General features: G+C 45.4%; 1 protein-coding gene across 2 annotated transcripts in view; it reads right to left on the reverse strand.

Annotated features, from left to right (window-relative positions):
* Positions 1 to 559: 559 nt before the first annotated feature.
* The window catches only part of SETD2 (SET domain containing 2, histone lysine methyltransferase), a 147,051-nt gene continuing 129,266 nt past the window's right edge, over positions 560 to 18,344 (reverse strand). For both annotated transcript variants that reach the window (XM_054016772.1, XM_054016773.1), the window contains 3 exons: positions 4,096 to 4,176; positions 2,308 to 2,409; positions 560 to 1,335 (listed from right to left, as the gene is read on the reverse strand). In XM_054016772.1, coding sequence (XP_053872747.1) covers positions 1,174 to 1,335; positions 2,308 to 2,409; positions 4,096 to 4,176 — 345 coding nt within the window. In that variant the 3' untranslated portion in view covers positions 560 to 1,173. The remainder of the gene's footprint in view (positions 1,336 to 2,307; positions 2,410 to 4,095; positions 4,177 to 18,344) is intronic.

Genomic DNA, 18,344 nt, shown 5'->3' on the forward strand with positions numbered 1-18,344 from the left:
GAAATCCTTTTGTAGTCAATGGGAAGTGTGAAGCTCTTTGGCACACAGTAGTCATGAAAAAAAGACTATTCCAAGCACAAAATCCACTCTCCTTCGCCATGGTGATCATGAAAAAACTTCCCCTCTTCTTCCAACCCTGCTGCTGGGCCAGTGTGGTCTGGTGAGTAAGGCACCCGACTAGGAATCAGGAGAGCTGGGTTCTGTTCCTGGCTCTGCACTGACCAGCCGCAAGGCACAGCAGTGCCCTGTGCCCCTCCCATTCTGTATGTCTGTTTCCATTGTAAGCTCTTTTGGGGCAGGGACAGCCTGTCACTATACAGAGCCTAGCACAGTGGGGCCGGGATCTCTGTTGGGAGCGCTCCACAGTAATCATTTTGTCCCCTCTTGGACATGGAGGATGACACCAGTTACCGAGAGAAGCTGAAGTCCCCATAGCTGTCTCTGAACACAATTGTCTGCTTTCAGGTCACACCGCTGCCTAGTTACGTTCAGAAGGACAGAGAGCTTTTGCCATTCCCCTTGCTTGGCTCACAAGCGACTTGCAGGCCAAGGACATTCATTCATTTCATTTCATTTTATTTTTTTAAATTTTTTTTACATAAAAAGTTCAGTAAAAATTGGATAAAGTAAAATGATTTAAGCAGTAAAATCAATCTTATCAACATAGCACGAGGCCTGCCAGAAACCCAGAGGCTGCCTGTTCCTGAATATTTACATGATAACAGATTAACCTTGCAGGAGAACAAAAAAACAAAAACAAAACTATCCTTACGAAGTGTTCCCGTGATATCAGCACGTGTCGGGCTAAAAGCAAAAAAAAAATTATCAATATATTCACATATACGTTAAAATATAATACAGATCTCGGGGACACAAGATGTGCGCATGGGTCAGTACGCCAAACAGCACCGCCAGATTTGAGACCCGGGTTTGCCTGCGAAGAGGAAGAGGATGGAAGGAGCTGTCTCCGCTCTGCGTCGCCCTCCTCACTCCCAAACAGTGGGCAACTGCTTCATTTCATACAGAAACAGGGACATTTCTGTCCAAGAATAGGCAAGGTCGGGTCAGAACTGAGAGTCCCGTCCACACCAACAGCCTCCGAGATTAGCGGGCAGGATTCCTTCTCGTCAGGTCCAAAGAGGATGGATCGCTCCTTCCAAAGGTTAGAGGTGGTTATTCTAAGTCCGTGTCCTCTTTGGGCTTGTAAACCGCCCCAAACTTCTGCATGTATTTCTTAATGTACTCCTTAGTTTTGTGCTTCACATTCTCGTTGCACTCCAGATCCTCCGGGTTCTTGCAGTATTTCAGCTCCTTGTTCATCACACCATGAGTCAGCTGGAAAGGAAGCAAGAAATGCAAAGGTTATTGATTGATCCAGGAAACTGGAAGGCACCTGGAAGGATTTCATACGTGTGGGGACGGCTGAAATGGAAAGGGGGACTTTCCAACAGGTGGGAATAGGGATTTTTGGACACGCTATTTGGATATCTAATAGGGTAATGGATTGAGCTGGCACTCCAGAAATAGTGCTCCGATCTACCCTCTCTCATCATAAAAGAACAAGGGAAAATCCAGTGAAACTGAAAGGCTGCAAAAGTTTAAGCTAGAAAGAAATCCTCTCTTACACAATGAATAATTCACCCGTGGAACTCATTGCCACTAGATATAATGAATCCAATAGCATCATGGGATTCCAAAAGGATTATATATGGATATGGGTAGGGAGAACATCTGCAATTACATTAGACAGAACAAAAGCCCCTCGCTGCCCCAGAGCCAACTGAGTCACTGAGGGGAGTGAGGAAGAAACTTCCCCTACTGGAAAGTTGTCCGACAATTGACCAAAACAGCATTTTCTCCTTCCTCAAGCAGCTGGCACTGCTGGCCACTGTCAGACAGGATCGCAGACTAGATGCGCCACAGTTCCACTCCTATCTTCAGGTGTGGTATGCTGCCCACAGTGCAGCACGGTCCTTTGGCAACATAGGAAGTGACTGAAGGGAAGTGCCCTGAGCATCCCATGTTTGCTTGTGTCATGCCTGTGGACTGGGTGCAGGTGTGGGTGAAGCTAGGAATTTGTGATCCAGCCCCCTAGGAGCAGAGGAGGCCCAGAGGGTGCAGGGAGGTTAAGCCCCAAGGGTTGTTTGAAAACCACATCCATCTCCTCTGCATTAACTCCCCCAAAACATGAGGAGCCTTCCAAGCACAGCACCAGGAACTATAGCTTCTTTGGGGTTTCTGAGCGGAAAACCATTCCTGTTTGTTTTAACCCCCGCGGGCACAGGTGCTATAATAAAGCCAGGGTACCTTGCGTGCTAAGTGTTTGAAGTCTTCGGTTGTGGTTATCCTTCCTACTTTGCAGTCAGGTTTGCGGTAGGGGTTCAGGCACTGCACGATGAACTGAGACATCTGGAGATGGGAAGGAGACACACTAGTACATAGGAGCGCTTCATGCCATTGCTGATTAGCTACTGACAGTTCTGTGCCCAGGAACATTTGCCGGCAGGGGTAAAACCCATCCCTCCAAACCTCCTCCCACACGACATTCGTGCTTTCACAATAGTGAATTTAAAGGCAACTGTCAATAGAGCTGCAAGCTAATGTTAAAGTTAAAGCTTCTTGGCGGAGTCTAAGGGACAGATCCCACCTCCCGCTCACACCAGCAGTGACTAAGAAAAGACCAAGTTTCACGTTATAGATTTGTGGCAGTTGCCATCTTTGGCTGACAGACTGGGTGGATTGACCGGGGACCTTCACAGCTAAAAGCCTATCGCTCAAGGTAAATAGCTACGGCTCTGTAACAACTCATATCCTCGGCATATGGGCACAGAGGGGGACCTAACACACACCCACACCAGTGGGTTACATACTCTCTTGCTGAGTAATTGTTATACGATTTCTGTAGGGCCACCTATATTTTCTTCTTATAGCTATTCCTCTCTCAACACACATGCCCATGCACTACAAGCACACACGAAAGTCCAGCTAAATCAGTGAGCTAGCTTTTAAAAAGTAACCAACTCATTTTATTACACAGAAAAACAAAAATGGTGGGAGAAATGTAACCCTGGACCCGATCCTGAACTCCTTCCCCAGGCAAAGCTCTCTTTACTTCCGTAAGAGTTCAGGCTGAATAAGGTGGTCAGGATGGGCCCTCTGTATGCGACCTGCAAGGTTATGAGTATCTACAGTCCCGAAGACTTTACATCCCACCTGTCCTGCAGGATGGGAACTGGGTTTTTCCTTTAATACGGTAACTCAGGGCTATTGACAGGTATTCAGCCTGCAGACAGGAGAGTCTCATCCGATCATGCCACAGTCACTTCCAGAGTGCGGCCTACCTTACCATACTGTATGGGAAACGGCTCCTCTGTTCTTGCTCAGCTGCAGCGAGTCCATCTCATGAGACTCCCCTTCCCACAGCTCTGAGACACCTTTATGCCCTAAGAAGAACCCTAAGCAGGGTGTGTTCTACTGTCCTGGGTCCTTCCCTCTGCCTGCCCTGAAGGGTGAATTCCACTGAGTTGCTATAAAGCGACTCTCCCTTCCAGAGAGAAACATGGCGGTGAAATCCGATCCCATTTAAGTCATTGTGAGCTTCATCACTGACTTCAGTGGGGCCAGCGTTTCCCTCAGGGGATTCTTAAGGCTCCAAGACTCCACGTATAGTAGCTGGTCTAAGGGATTATTGAATTACAAGCCCAGGTAAAGACTCAGGGCTGGTCCACACTAACCCCCCAGTTCGAACTAAGATACGCAACTTCAGCTATGTGAATAACGTAGCTGAAGTCGAAGTATTTTAGTTCGAACTACAAGGTACTTACCGCGGGTCCACACGCGGCAGGCAGGCTCCCCCGTCGACTCTGCATACTCCTCTCGCGGAGCAGGAGTACCGGTGTCGACGGCGAGCACTTCCGGGATCAATTTATCGCGTCTAGACAAGACGCGATAAATCGATCCCAGAAGATCCATTGCTTACCGCCAAACCCGGAGGTAAGTATAGACCTACCCTCAGACTCGGCTCTTCCGCAAAGGACAGGACATTCTGCTGCCCTCCAGCCCCCCGCTCTAGAAAGCCCATCTCAAAACCCTTACCTCTTTCCTGAACACTTCTTTGCTCTTCTTAGCCAGCTCACTCGAAGTGTCGGCTTCTGCTGTTTTGGGTTTTTTGGAAGACTGTGGGGGAGAAAAAAGTCGAACTGTCACTTTCTGATTTATAAACACAAAATACAAACCAAACCAAGATAGTCCCACACTGCTGCAACATGTGAGACATTTCCCCATTCCCACCACTGACATTACAAGAATGTGGGGCTGGCCCAGCAGCCTCTCTTCCAAATAATTTTGAAGAGTAAGAATTCCGAGGACAAGGGAGGGTTATGTACCGGAGAAGTCACTCATCGTTCCTGGAGCACACGACTGGGCCCAAATGTCTTTTGTGAGGTAGAAGCCTGCTCTGTATCTGCATTAAGACTCCTGGTGCTCATCTGCAAGGCCTTGTATCAGCCTGCACCTCAGCTCTCCTTGCATTCTACCCTAAGCCTCGGCCACTCCTCTTAGAGGGTTTGTCTACACAGGGAAATTGACTGGCCCAGCTACGGCACATGATTTACTCCAGTACGGCTATGCTGGTCTAAGTCCGCTACGTAGACAAGCCCTCAGGCTTTTCTCTTCCACCCACTTGCAATTCACTCCCGATAAACATCCTACTCTTCTCCAGACATCTCAAGACTCACTGCTGCTGGCTCACTTTCCATCGCTATTCTCGGCTCCGGAGCTAGTTCTCTCCCTCGTGCCTGACCACACTGAAAACAAGAAAGCACAAAATCGTAATAAAATGGATGATCTCTGCAAATAGCTCATTTCCTCCTACCCATTTATTTCCCCTCCTCCATGTCCTGTTCTTATGTGCTCGAACCCAGCATACGAGCGCCTCAGGCCAGGAAACTGATTTTCTCTTTTTTCTAGGGTGCTATAGAAATAATTACCATCCAAAAGCGAAGAGAACATTAAGGTTGCAGAGTCAAGCACTTGAAAGTCTGTAAATGGCAGAATTAAGGAAAAGATAGTACGTGATCATGTAATTAAAGATGGTACTATAACGTATATGCACAAGGGGACTGACTCAACATGGCACAGACCACCTTCATCTGGCCCCTTTGCGTGTATACGTTATGGTACGGTCTGATTACATGATCACATACTATTTTTTCCTTAATTCTGGCATTTCCTAATTTGCGAGGGCTTGACTTTGCAACTTCAGTGTTTTTAAACAATCTTGTAATTTCCTAATTAAAAAACAAAATTTCTTTTCTTTCCCCCCCCCCCCAGTTTATTGCGTGGAACCATACTGACCACCAACTCGAGTCACCAGCAAGATTCAGACCATTAGATCCGCAGCATAGTCCTCTACCATTTGAGCGAACAGAGTAACTGGTAGCAGTAGAAGGTGGTTAACTTCTATGTGGGTCCGGCAGGGGGATGAGAGACACTTTGCCAGTCAGTTTCACAGCCATTTATCTCTCACCCCCATAGGTCCTCTGCCTCTGCTCCTATTCCAACCCGTTCTCCTCACCCTCTGGCTTCTGCAACCCGCTGCTTCTATTCTCCCTCTGCCCCCCTCGGCATTTGCGTCAGGATGTTTCCTCCTCCTCTTCCACGCTGCCTGAGCGCCAGCAGCAGGAGCACAGGCACGCTGCTTTCCGTTCTGGTGCCCAGTGCCACAGCAGCAGAGCAAGTCCTGCAGGCCTGGACTAGAGCATGCTCAGTTGCTCTGTGGTGAGGGCAGACGCTGCGTTTCGTTGAGCATTGTCATTGCAGACACCATGAACTGCCAAACTGAAATCTCTGCAGAGCACATGAAAACCAAGATTTTTCCAGAGGCTCATAACTTCAGAGGCCAAATTTGCTCTTCTTTGTTTTCCCTCTCGAGCGAACAATATCTTCTTGAGGCATCGGCGGCACCGGCAGAGACAAAATGTCTTTGGCCGCCTGGAAGGCCTCAAGTGCCGGGGACCTGTACTACTGCCCGGGGTGGCAGGCTGGTCCCGGAGGGTGCTCGATAGTCTAAACAGTGATGTTGGCGCCTGGCTGAGCTCCAGAGATGACAAGCTGCCCCGTGCAGGTCTTTGCTCTTCTCCGGACTTCCCTTTCCCTTAAAGGACATCGGGGAGCACTGTCTGCTTCTTAGCAGGCCCTGGGGATGGAGATCGGTGCCGGGCAGAGATCGGTGCCGATGGTGCACTTTGCATGGATGCTGGTGCTTGGCACCGAGACCGAATGGGCTGGCTTCATGAGGAACGCTCTTAACCTTATGTCCCGCTCCTTCTTGGTTTGCGGCTTGAAGCTTTTACAGATGCGACACTTGTCGCAGACGTGGGTTTCCCCCAGACACTTTAAGCAACTCTGGTGGGGATTGCTGCTGGGCATAGGTTTCTTGCAGCGCTCACAATGTATGAAGCCCACGGACCGGGGCTTGCCCCATCCCTGGGCTAAGTCCCTTAAGGGACTAACTAACCTAAGAAAACTACAAGAACTACTTCTGATAACTATGTACACTTAAACAGAGTAGAGAGAACCACTGGTAGCTTTGCTTGCCAAGGCAAGAGAACATCCCAGCACCGTTACTGGAATTAAGAAGGAACTGAAGGGAGGAGGAGCCGGCCGCACCCCTTATACCAGCGTATGTGCATGCGACTCCAGAGAGCGCCAGAGCATGTCCCCTATGGATACTACTGAGGGAAAAGCTTCCGGCACCGGTGCATGTGGCAAGCACACACCTAACATGGAATGGACATGAGCAAGCACTCAAAAAAACATATTTTCTCTTATCTCGTTTTCAAAAATGGCTGAACTATCTTAGCTGAAACTTTCCAAAACAATTCAGCCTATAGCAGTCCTCCAGCACAGAAAGCTTCATCCCAAACAGTTAAAGGTTGGCAAAGTTATAAGCAACTGAAAACAGGGTCTTATACCAACGTTAGCCAACCTGAACTTTAGGAATAGCAGGCACTCCGCCTGTAATAAATGGCAGATTTATTACACTAATAATGAACATCACTTTGGGTATGTCTACACTTACCTCCGGGTCCGGCGGCAGGCAATCGATGTTCTGGGATCGATTTATCACGTCTGGTTTAGACGCGATAAATCGATCCTGGATCGATCCCAGAAGTGCTCGCCGTTGACACCGGTACTCCAGCTCGGCGAGAGGAGTATGCGGCATCGATGGGGGAGCCTCCCTGCTGCGTCTGGACCCGCAGTAAGTTCGGACTAAGGTACTTCGAATTCAGCTACGTTATTAACATAGCTGAATTTGCGTACCTTAGTCCGAAGTGGGGGATTAGTGGGGACCAGGCCTTTGATTCCAAGGGGAAATACTGCCCTGTTTCAAAGGGTCTTGTGCTCAGGAGCACACATATATATATTCGTTCTGTTAACAGCTTGGAAGTCGCCTTCTGTGCAATCAGAGGCAACAGTTCTCAGTATTGCCTTTCGTGCTACAGGACACCCGGGAGACACAGTAGTGGAAATATCCATAGGGAATCTAAGACTGGACCAGAAAACTCCAGGAAACCACATGCCCCTTATGGCATACATTTTTCAATGGAACGTGAACCTGGTTTCCCCGCGAATGGATCACTTTCAAGTAGCACAAGGAGCCTACGATTGCTGTTGCATTGGGGTAGCACGCCAGGTTCAAGTCTGCTATTAAGGAAATCCGTGCAGGACACTCGGATTCTATGCAGACTCCTCTGTTGCAGTGGCATTGGAACTTTGGAAATGCTCTGCTGTGTTGGAGGGAAAAGGCAGCAATGAATAACAGAGCAGAGAAGGGCTGGGAGAAAGTCCTCCCACTCCCACAAACCAGGGTTTGTCTACACGGGACATTAGAGTGCAGCAAGCCAGCGTGTGACCCTACAGCGTACTAGCCGTAACGTCCCACCTGGACACTGCTAAAGTGCACTATAAGTTTATAGTGCGCTTTGAGGCACTCCCATTCAAAACAGCAGGATGTCAAAGTATACTACAGAACTTCCAGTGCATTGCATCCCATGGGGACACTGCTACAACTGTGTCAGCTAAAGCACTGTAGATTCACACCCAGGTTTCCCGCACACCAACATCCCATGTAGACAAGCTCACATTTTCCATGGAAAAAGCTAAAATTTGCAAGCCTGGCTACTTGAATACAACTGGTTAATTCAGAGAGACCTAATTCAGGTTTCTCTATGGATTACTGCGGTTAGCATTATTAGTGCTCAAGTATGTTTAGCTAGAGGATAGGAGAAGGAAATTGGAGGTTTTTTTTCCCATTTGATTTCGTTCAAGTTAACGTGCTATTACAAATGCAATTATGATTCTGTAACTTTCTTTCCCTTAACCTTCAGCACCATGGCTGCTTTCATTTCTGGTGCTTAAAGCTCTTCTCATTGTTTCCAGGATGGGTCTGCCCCACTTTTTAAATACTTCACCCCATATTTTTGTGGAAGGGAAAGATGTTAATACTTGAAGCTATTAGACAGCCCTGGCTTACAATCTGCAAACTACACAGATCTGTGGGGTGCATTATTTTATGATAAATGTTTCTAAAGTTTTGTTTTTAAAGGGATGTTATGTTTATACAAAGGCTCACCCCAGCTCTCCCTTTGAAATCAATGGGACTATTCGCTGAGACACTACCTAAAGCTATCTTAGAAAAAGGACTGTAGACATCCTGCAGTTAACCCGGGGCCTCTCCCCGAGTTAACTGCCTAGCCACTCGGTCAGCAGTCCTGCAGAAAAGGATCTAGGGGTTACAGTGGATGAGAAGCTGGATAGGAGTCAACAGTGTGCCCTTGTTGCCAAGAAGGTGCATGGCATTTTGGGCTGTATAAGTAGGGGCATTGCCAGCAGATCGAGGGACCTGATCATTCCCCTCTATTCGACATTGGTGAGGCCTCATCTGGAGTAGTGTGTCCAGTTTTGGGCCCCACACTACAAGAAGGATGTGGAAAAATTGGAGAGTCCAGCGGCAGGCAACAAAAATGATTAGGAGGCTGGAGCACATGACTTATGAGGAGAGGCTGAGGGAACTGGGATTGTTTAGTCTGCAGAAGAGAAGAATGAGGAGGGATTTGATAGCTGCTTTCAACTACTTGAAAGAGGGTTACAAAGAGGATGGATCTAGCCTGCTCTCAGTGGTAGCAGATGACAGAACAAGGAGTAATGGTTTCAAGTTGCAGTGGGGGAGGTCTAGGTTGGATATTAGGAAAAACTTTTTCACTAGGAGGCTGGTGAAGCACTGGAATGGGTTACCTAGGGAGGTGGTGGAATCTCCTTCCTTAGAGGTTTTTAAGGTCAGGCTTGACAAAGCCCTGGCTGGGATGATTTAGTTGGGGAATGGTCCTGCTTTGAGCAGGGGGTTGGAGTAGATGACCTCCTGAGGTCCCTTCCAACCCTGATCTTCTATGATTCTGGGATTCTCTATGATTCTCTCACCCCACTGAAATCTAAAAAACCTGACATGCAAGCTAGACACCCAAGAATCACTCCACCCATTACCAAAAGGGCAGCTACCACAGGGGTAAAACGCAGCAGCTGTAACTGCACAAGGCAACACTACCCAACAGTCTAGTGGAGATGGTGAAGAAGAATGGGGTACTCAGTTGAAATTGCCATGGTCATTTAGGGAGACCGATTGCTCCAGCTAGAATTTGACCAGGGCACCCAGATTAATATGCATTCTTTTACATTCCTAATTCAGGACAGGAGTTCCCAGCTTCACTCTGGCATGATCAGAACCCCACCCATATGGCTCACCAGAAATCCTATGCTAGGAATAGCTAGAGTAGATCCAGGAGTACCATATGTATTTGTTTGCTGTCACTGTATAACTACATCTGAAAGTGTGAGATATCTGACTGGAGAGTGGTGAACGCTTTTAAGCCAATCCAATGCTGCAACTCAGTAGTAAACAAAGGGTAGAGTTTGAACTCTGGGATCACAAAGCAGTGGGAGCTGGGAGTGTCTCAGAGATGCTCAGTTCCTCACGTGCAATGAACTGGTGACGGAAGGATGCTTTGTGGAAAACGTGAGACATTTTAGTTTGCACTGTGGCACTTTGGGGGATGGGAGAGGCTGGTGGCTCCTAGGCAAGCAAAACAAACTGGACCAAATTGGAGCAATGTGTCCTGAAATGCTACACAAGGAGTTCTTTGACGCCACCTGTTTTCTCCCTTCTAGTCTGTGAAGGGACAATCAATCTGTTGACATAAGCTCTTAAAAACTTAAAAATGAGAGCTTGTAGTCTGAAATATCAGGCTGCCATATGGAAAAATCACATTTCACTGCAGCACCAGGATCCAATATTAACGGGTATGGCACACAGCCAGTTTATACTGTGTTTTATATCAGCGATTGCACAAAGACATGGTAAGACAGACTGGCGCGCTCTCAGACATTTGGCAGGGCCATTTTCATTTCATTTTACATCCCCGTAAATCTGACGTGCTGAGACGGAGCTGGCCTTGAGGGAGCTGTGAATCACCTGGACAGAGAAGTAAAGGAGATGCAGTATGCAACAAGCACGTTTTATCTCCGCTTTTTTTTTTTTTTTTTTTTTTTTTTTAAATACATGGGGTGCTGGAGTCTAGTTTGCTTTGGGTCTGTTCGGCCAAAGTCCAGCTTTATCCACTCCTCTAACCAAACCTGGATATTTGGCAGTAGCTGCCAGTCATTTATTAGCGAAGTAGTGCCAAAAATACCTTTGGAAAGGGCCTTGCTAAATGTTCTTGATTTTACATTCAACATGGACATCATCAGGACTAGTTAATCACTCAAAAGCAAAACAGGATTTTCAGATGAGGTTAATTAATGGTCCTGTAAAGTTAGCATGCCCTAATGATAAAAATCAGGGCTTTAGAGCAGATCTTTACCTTTAGATGCATCTGTTCCTCTCTATTTCCTTAAAAAGTAACTCTTGCTGGTTTCAGTCTGGGATCTCTTGCCAATTAAAATTTAGATGACAGAAACAAGAAACAGGTAACAGTTTTTAATATCCCATGCACTGCTTTAATCAGTTTAAGTAGTACATAATGCAAACTGGTCCTGTCCGTTCTATACAAATACTATAAGACTCAGATTTGTTGAAATTCAAAGATGTAGCTACAGTTGCATTTGGCAAGTTCCAATGGACATTATTCCACTACCTATTTGAATTAATAACGGATGATATCAAGAAGGTTGAGGTGTTAAATGCCTATTTTGCTTCAGTCTTCATTACAAAAGGTTAATGGTGACCAGCTACTCAACAAATTAATACTAAGAACAAAGGGGAGGGGATGCAAAACAAAATAAAGAGAGAACAGGATGAAGAATATTTAGATTAGCTAAATATATTTAAATTGGCAGAGCCTGGTGAAATTCATCCTAGGGTACTTAAGGAACTATTTGAAGCAATCTCAAAACCATTAGCAATGATTTTTGAGAACTCGTGGAGGACTGTTGAAGTCCCAACGGATGGGAGAAGGGCAAAAATAGGACCCATCTTTAAAAAGGGGAACCAAGAGGAATTAGAGACCAGTCAGCCTAACTTCAATTGCTGGAAAGATACTGGAACAAATTACTAACAATCTATTTGTAAGCACCTAGAGAAAAACAGGGGTATAGAAGGAATAGCCAGCATGGATTTGTCAAAAACAAATCATGCCAAACTAACCTAATTTCCTTCTTTGCCAGAGTTACTGGCCTAGTGGATTGGCAGGGAGGGGGGCATGAAAGGGAAGCAGTAGATGTGATATATTTTGATTTTAGTGAGGCTTTTGACACAGACCCACATGACATTCCCATAAGCAAATTAGGGAAATGCAGTCTGATGAAATAACTATAAGGTGGGTGCACAACTGGTTGCAAGACCGTACTCAAAGAGTAGTTATCAACAGTTTGCTGTCAAACTGGGAGAGTGTATCTAGGGAGGTCTTGGGGGGGGGGGGGGGGCGCGGGAAAATCAGTCGAATCTGATATTATTCAATATTTTCATTAATGACTTGGATAATGGAGTAGAGAGTATACTTATGAAGTTTGTGGATGACACCAAATTGGGAGAGGTGGCAAGCACTTTAGAGGACAGGATTAGAATTCAAAATGACCATGATAAATTAGAGAATTGGTCTGAAAACAAGATGAAATTCAATAAAGATAAGTTCAAAGTACCTTACTTGGTAAGGGGGACAAAAATAAAATGCACAGCTACAAAAGGGGAATATAACAGCTGAAAAGGATCTGGGAGTTACAATGGATCACAACTTGAATGTGAAGCAACAATGCGAGGTAGTTGTGAAAAAGGCTGGTATTCTGCAGTGTATTAACAGGAGCGTCATATGCAAGACATGGGGGTAATTGTCCTGCTCTACACTTGGCACTGGTGAGGCCTCAGCTGGAGTAGTGTCCAATTCTGGGCATCACAATTAAGGAAAGATGTGGACAAACTGAAGAGAGCAACTAAAATGATAGAAGTTTTGGAAAACCTGACCTATGAGGAAAGGGAAAAAAACTGGACATGTTTAGTCTTGAGAAAAGATTGAGGGAGACCCGATGACAGTCTTCAGCTATGTTAAGGGCAGTTATAAAGTGGACAGTGATCAATTGTTCTCTGTGTCTACTGAGGAGAGGGCAGGAAGTAACGGGCGTAATCTGCAGCAACAGAGATTTAGGTTCGATATTAGGAAAAGCTTTCTGTCTAGAAGGGTAATTAAGCGCTGGAGCAGGCTTCCAAGGGAAGTTGTGGAATCCCCCTTAGTGGAGGTTTTTAATAGCAGGTTGGACAAACACCTGTCAGGGATGGTCTAGGTTTACTTGTCCTACCTCCGTGCAGAAAGCTGGATTTGATGACAACTCAAGGTCTCTTCCCGTCCTACATTTCTAGGATTTTATTTCTTAGATGCATGAACACTGCTTGCTTGATGGAACAAAGATAAACAAGACGAGAATCGCCACAGCCCTGAATATATTGATTTGACATGTCTAAGAGCATTCTGCTGTGAAAAGAGGGAGCCAGCCAGCCAGAATCACCACCCAGTACACTGTTCTTGATGTTACAATGCAGTAAGGCAGTTTGAGCATGCCATGCGGTCAGACAGTGACCAAACGCCATTGGTCCCCTCCAGTCCCTTGCTGACACACCCAGCTGTGAAAGTAATGCAATGCAATATTAATATCTACTCCACACGGAAGGCAACAAAAACCACTGCTCCTGCCAATCTTGCTCTACATGTGAGTAACTCTTAGGCCTGTGGCTACTCCCTTGCCTGGGATCATTTTTCTGAGCATAAAGCAGATTATTACAAACAAGAGACTCACCCCTTTTTGGCAAGGGCCCTCTAGATACTGGAGAACCAGCAGGTCTGACCACACAATCCTACCTCCATGTTGTGCAGATGTTATGCTGACAACACAGCTTACAGTCTGAATTACACAACAGAGGAGATGAGCTCAGGGAATAATAGACAAAGACTTCAGCCTGAATTTCTCCCGCTAGTAAATGACTAACATTTTCTCTTGTTCAGCACACCTTTTCCTAACTCGCCCCCCAGCACCAGGCACACCCCTGGTTTTTAACAGATTTGTAAGCGTGTTAAGTGAAAAGTCAGCTTGTACGTCACACATGAAGGAATGGTAGAACATTCCTGAACTGCTGCCTCTGTGTAGATTTAGAGCTGGATGAGCCATGCTTTCATCTGAGGGATGATATGCCCCATGTCCCCCCTAAAGTATAACTGCATAGCCATGGCTTGTTAAATGCTCTACAGACCAGCAGTTGGAAGCTTACACAGGACACCTCATACACCATTTTGGAGAGAGCAGGCTAACATAGTGGCAAGTTTTGAAACAACACTTACTGAGAGGGGTGGATTAGAATAAAGATTGAGAAATACATTCCACAGATATTCCTGGCTATTTTGAACAAGGGCTAACAACAAATCTGAATACTTATCCTTGTGTACAGCAAACAGTGCACTGGTCCTTGAAACGCAACCTCTTACAGGAGTGTTTCAAAGTTAACATTTTGGATGTTTCGTAGAACCTAATGAAGTGAAAAATGGCGAACAATACTTAGCACGACTTTTCTCCCCCAAACCAAAAGTATTTTGAACTTACTAAAAGAATGTGTACGCATTTGCAAGGAGGTGGGACTTCAAATTCGGAAGCGAGACATAAGTGCTTTGTAATAAAACGAATGCTGGGTTTAAAGAACATTTTCACATGGAAGTGAGGCAGTTATGGGCTTTTAACTTTTATTGTTGAGGGCTTTCTTAAACAAAGTGAATTAGTGTTAGTATATTCTACTTGCTGGCTGAACATCAAAGCTCATTCATTTCCCTCATCTATGGTACCCAGATCAAAGGGTTAATAATGAAGAGCAGATGAGTTAATTTTGATCCTCTACACAGCACAAAAGGTAAATGAGATACCACAGAGAAAATCCAGAGAACAGAGTATAGTCAGATTTCACAATGGAGTCTGTGTATGTTTGGAAAAATCTACTTGCATCTAGGTATCTGATTGTGTCAGTAAACACAGGCAAGAGGTTATATTGCTGCCAAGAAGACAAATCCCGAAGTGCAAATTACTCCATACCCTGCTGCTAGAACTGGCTTCAAGCCAACTCTCTTGGTACAGAATTCAGCCTATTTTCCCCCCGCATGGCAACTCAACATCATGTTCAAACTAATGCAACCAGAGCCTCTTTGATGGGCACTTTTATGAACTGAGAATTAATAATTAAAGCCAAATTTGAAGTCTGCCGTGCCAAGCTATGGCTGGTTGTTACCTTCCAGAGCCAGCAAGGCTTCTCAAATAACACACAATTACAGACTCCAGCCAGTATGCGCCACAACTTGATTTAGTGGGGTGCAAGTGGTTCCAATAAAATGCATCCTTTAAAAAAACTAAGCCCAAGTGCCGTGGTAAGATTCTGCATTTGGTGGTACAGAAGATATTGCTACAGCCAAAATACAATCACGTGGCTTGACACTGGGGAATGTTTTGGGGCCGTGTGTTGTAACAGTAACATTTTAAGATCCACAGGGCCAAATGACACTCTCACCCTTACGTGTAAATTCTACAGTCACTATAATGGCATCACTGCAAATGACAACAGAATTTGGCCTGTAGTATTCCAACATTTTTATATCAGACTTTGGTGCAACAGGAAATTGAACAACTGTGACACCTTACACGGATGAAGAGAATACATGGTATTTACCCTTAGATTTTAAGAAGTGAACAAGGGTATGTCTCTCCAACTGCAAAGTAATATTTAGAAGAGACGAGTTGGGGAGTGGAGCAGGACTCTTCTGATTTTATTTTAAGACAAGCTCTATTATTACACCCTGAAATCCCGTAGCTATCAGACATGAACAAATAATTATTGTCAGGTATTTCAGTGGTCTGCTCTAACCTGCGATGTCAACATTCTGACATGCATCCTAGCCAGTTTCCCTCTGTGATCCTTCAACACTTTATGCAGAGGAAAATAGCAGGTTAGCGTCCTTCTGTATCAAGCACCTTACAAGGGAACTTGCTTACAAAGGGAAACTGATGAGCACTGCAGGATCTTAGTTTTGTTTAGCAGCCAGCCCCAGCTGATCACTGGCTGAGTGCCACTGGGGTTGTCTGCAGGGTGGCAGCTAGATATGATTTTTGCCCTACGGATATCTAACCTGGTAGCAGCCAATAGCATATTGAAGTGTGTAAGGGAAATAATGTATATATTTTAAATCTGTACAGTTCAAAAAGAAGGGTCCAAGCTAACATTTTTTCTTCAATACCCAAGAGAAACATTTACTCTGTCCTAGTACGTGTGTGTGTTACTCTCTCTGGTAGGGTAAACGTATTAGTCACAATGCCAATGGTAACCACTTCGTTGCTGGCTCCCCCCACTGCAGTTTGCTGGGCTGCCGTCATCCATTAGCATCCCGCTGAAAGCAATGGAATATCAGAATGCACCGGACACACTCAACAGCACAGCAGTTGCATTCTGCCTATACAGGCTCGGAGGCCCAAATGTACCAAAGCGAACAGCACATACTCAAAGCCCAACGAGTGCACACAGGAGTGGATGTGCATGTAAATCCCTGCCTCACAACATGTGTGAAGGTCTGACACGCAACACTTAGCTCTTCGACTGTGCTTTTATCTATAGATCTCAAAAGGCTCCACAAAGGAGTTCAAGTATCATCAACACCATGTTATAGATAGGGAAACAAACACAGAGAGGAAGCCCCTTGCCCAAAGACACAGGTGAGTGACCAACTGGGGAAACAAACCCAGCTCTCCTGAATCCCACCCCAGTGCTATCAACTGGAGAACTGCAGAAAAATTGAACCAAATGGCTGACAACAGCGAAGTGGTTATTAGCCCCTTGCATAAAAATCAATGGGTTATGTCATGGGTATACAGGATTTATTTATTAATAGATGCCTCCTGAGGTGACACTATGACCCATCTTGTGAGTGGGCAGTGATTTTAAACCATTACTTCTGTGTTACTTCTCTTTGGACAGAGTGTTTTGAGATGGGTACATCCAACAGTCTGTCCTGGAATGATGAGTCCAGAGTAAAAACTGAGCAACCTTTTGAAAAGATGCATTTTCTTTCTCTAATAGGTAGAGCACAGCCCAGTTGTGCCTCACACCCCACTGAGTGAGAGCACCGTAACATTGTGGTCGCTAAGGCCTAAAGGGAACCCGGGGACAGTAGGGAAGGACCAGCTCATTTCTTGCCCCCCTTCTGATGTGGATCTTGGGATACTGCCTCTGCCACCAGTGCCCACCAGCCAGCCCCAGAGCAGCTTCTCTGAGTCCCTCCCTGCCACTGAGCTCAGGGCAGAGGAAGCAATGGTGGCTCCCCAGCCCTTTGGAAAAATCACTGCCTCACCCCCTCTGCCTCACCGCACATGGCTGAAAATTGATCCCATACCCACAATCTTTTCAGCCACAAAGGACTATGGGATACAGGGGGCACCAGAACAAATCTCCGGACATTTTGTTGTGGGTTGTGGTCCAAAAATAGTCGAGAATCTCTATTATAAAGTTAAAATGGTTCTAAGTGAAACTATGAATTTAATCTTTTATAGTAGCCTCTCCCACCCTTCACATCTCCACTACTCCCAAAAAATAATACACCTTATACAAGCTTCCTAAAATTGTATGTAAATTTTTTCCCCTGGACACACTGTAGAAGTGTCCTTGAATGGGGAAATGCAATTTCATATAAACAAGAGAATAAATAATAGGCTACAAAGAACAAACGTGAGTTAGAACATGCGTTCGCTCAAAATCTGTGCATTTTCACATGAATGTACCTTTTGCACTGTGAATTAAATACATGTACTTTGCAGGCCCTGCTGTTTTCCCGGTGCTGCCAATTCTCATGGTTTTATGACAAATCTCATGATATTTGGTGTTTTTCTTAAAGATCCAGGCTCTGGAGTCAAACGATTACCTGAGAACCTCAACTTTCATTTAAAAAGACATTTCTAGCCCCTATGAATGCACAGAAAGCCTGAAAATGTGACCCAAGTGAGCCCTACAAACTCAGACACCGGATGACAAAGAAAATCAGTCCAGAACGGTCATTTTACAAATCTCACACTTTTAAGGCACTCATAATTCTGGGGAGTATGGCTCATGGTTTTTGTATGCTTAGGATTGCCGAGACCGCTTTCCTTTTGTGAAAAGTGATACTAGGGACCTCTCACTCATGGAAGAAAACCCCTTACACTTCTATTAGCAGCCTGCACAGCTCATTTTCTGCATATTTCCAGCTCAGTCTATTTTTGACATGCAGCTGGCTAGTTTAATGACTTTAAGGGGGTGTGTGGTGTGCAGTACAATGCAAAAGCAATAAAGCTTCCAGAGCAGGTTCTTTGAATGGCAAGTTAAACGAGGTACAGTATCCTTCATTCCAAGGACTCACATGATAGGGCCCAACTAACAACCAACAGGTAACTGTTTGCTCTGATTATCAACTCTAAGAACCACCTTTTGCCACCTTTGTTATTTCTCTAAGGTGTGTTTAATCCTGTAGTATCCTGAAAAGGAGTATATTTTCTTCAGTGTTCTGCACACAGGAACAGAAAATCTGAGGCTGAACATTAGCAGAATTCCAATGCATTTGTCTGGTAGTTCTGTTTAATACTAGAACAAACAGCTCCTCAAAGCAACAGCATTGAAAGAAGCTTCCACTGATCCTGGCTTGGAGAAAATGGAAAGCCACTGGAGCCAGTAACCAATCAGAAAACGCTTCACGTTTCTACAGAGCCTTCTATGCAGGGTTCTCATGGTACTTCTCTAACATTAATGA

The sequence above is a fragment of the Malaclemys terrapin genome, chromosome 2 (assembly GCF_027887155.1).
Source record: "Malaclemys terrapin pileata isolate rMalTer1 chromosome 2, rMalTer1.hap1, whole genome shotgun sequence".
NCBI classification, from domain to species: domain Eukaryota; kingdom Metazoa; phylum Chordata; order Testudines; family Emydidae; genus Malaclemys; species Malaclemys terrapin.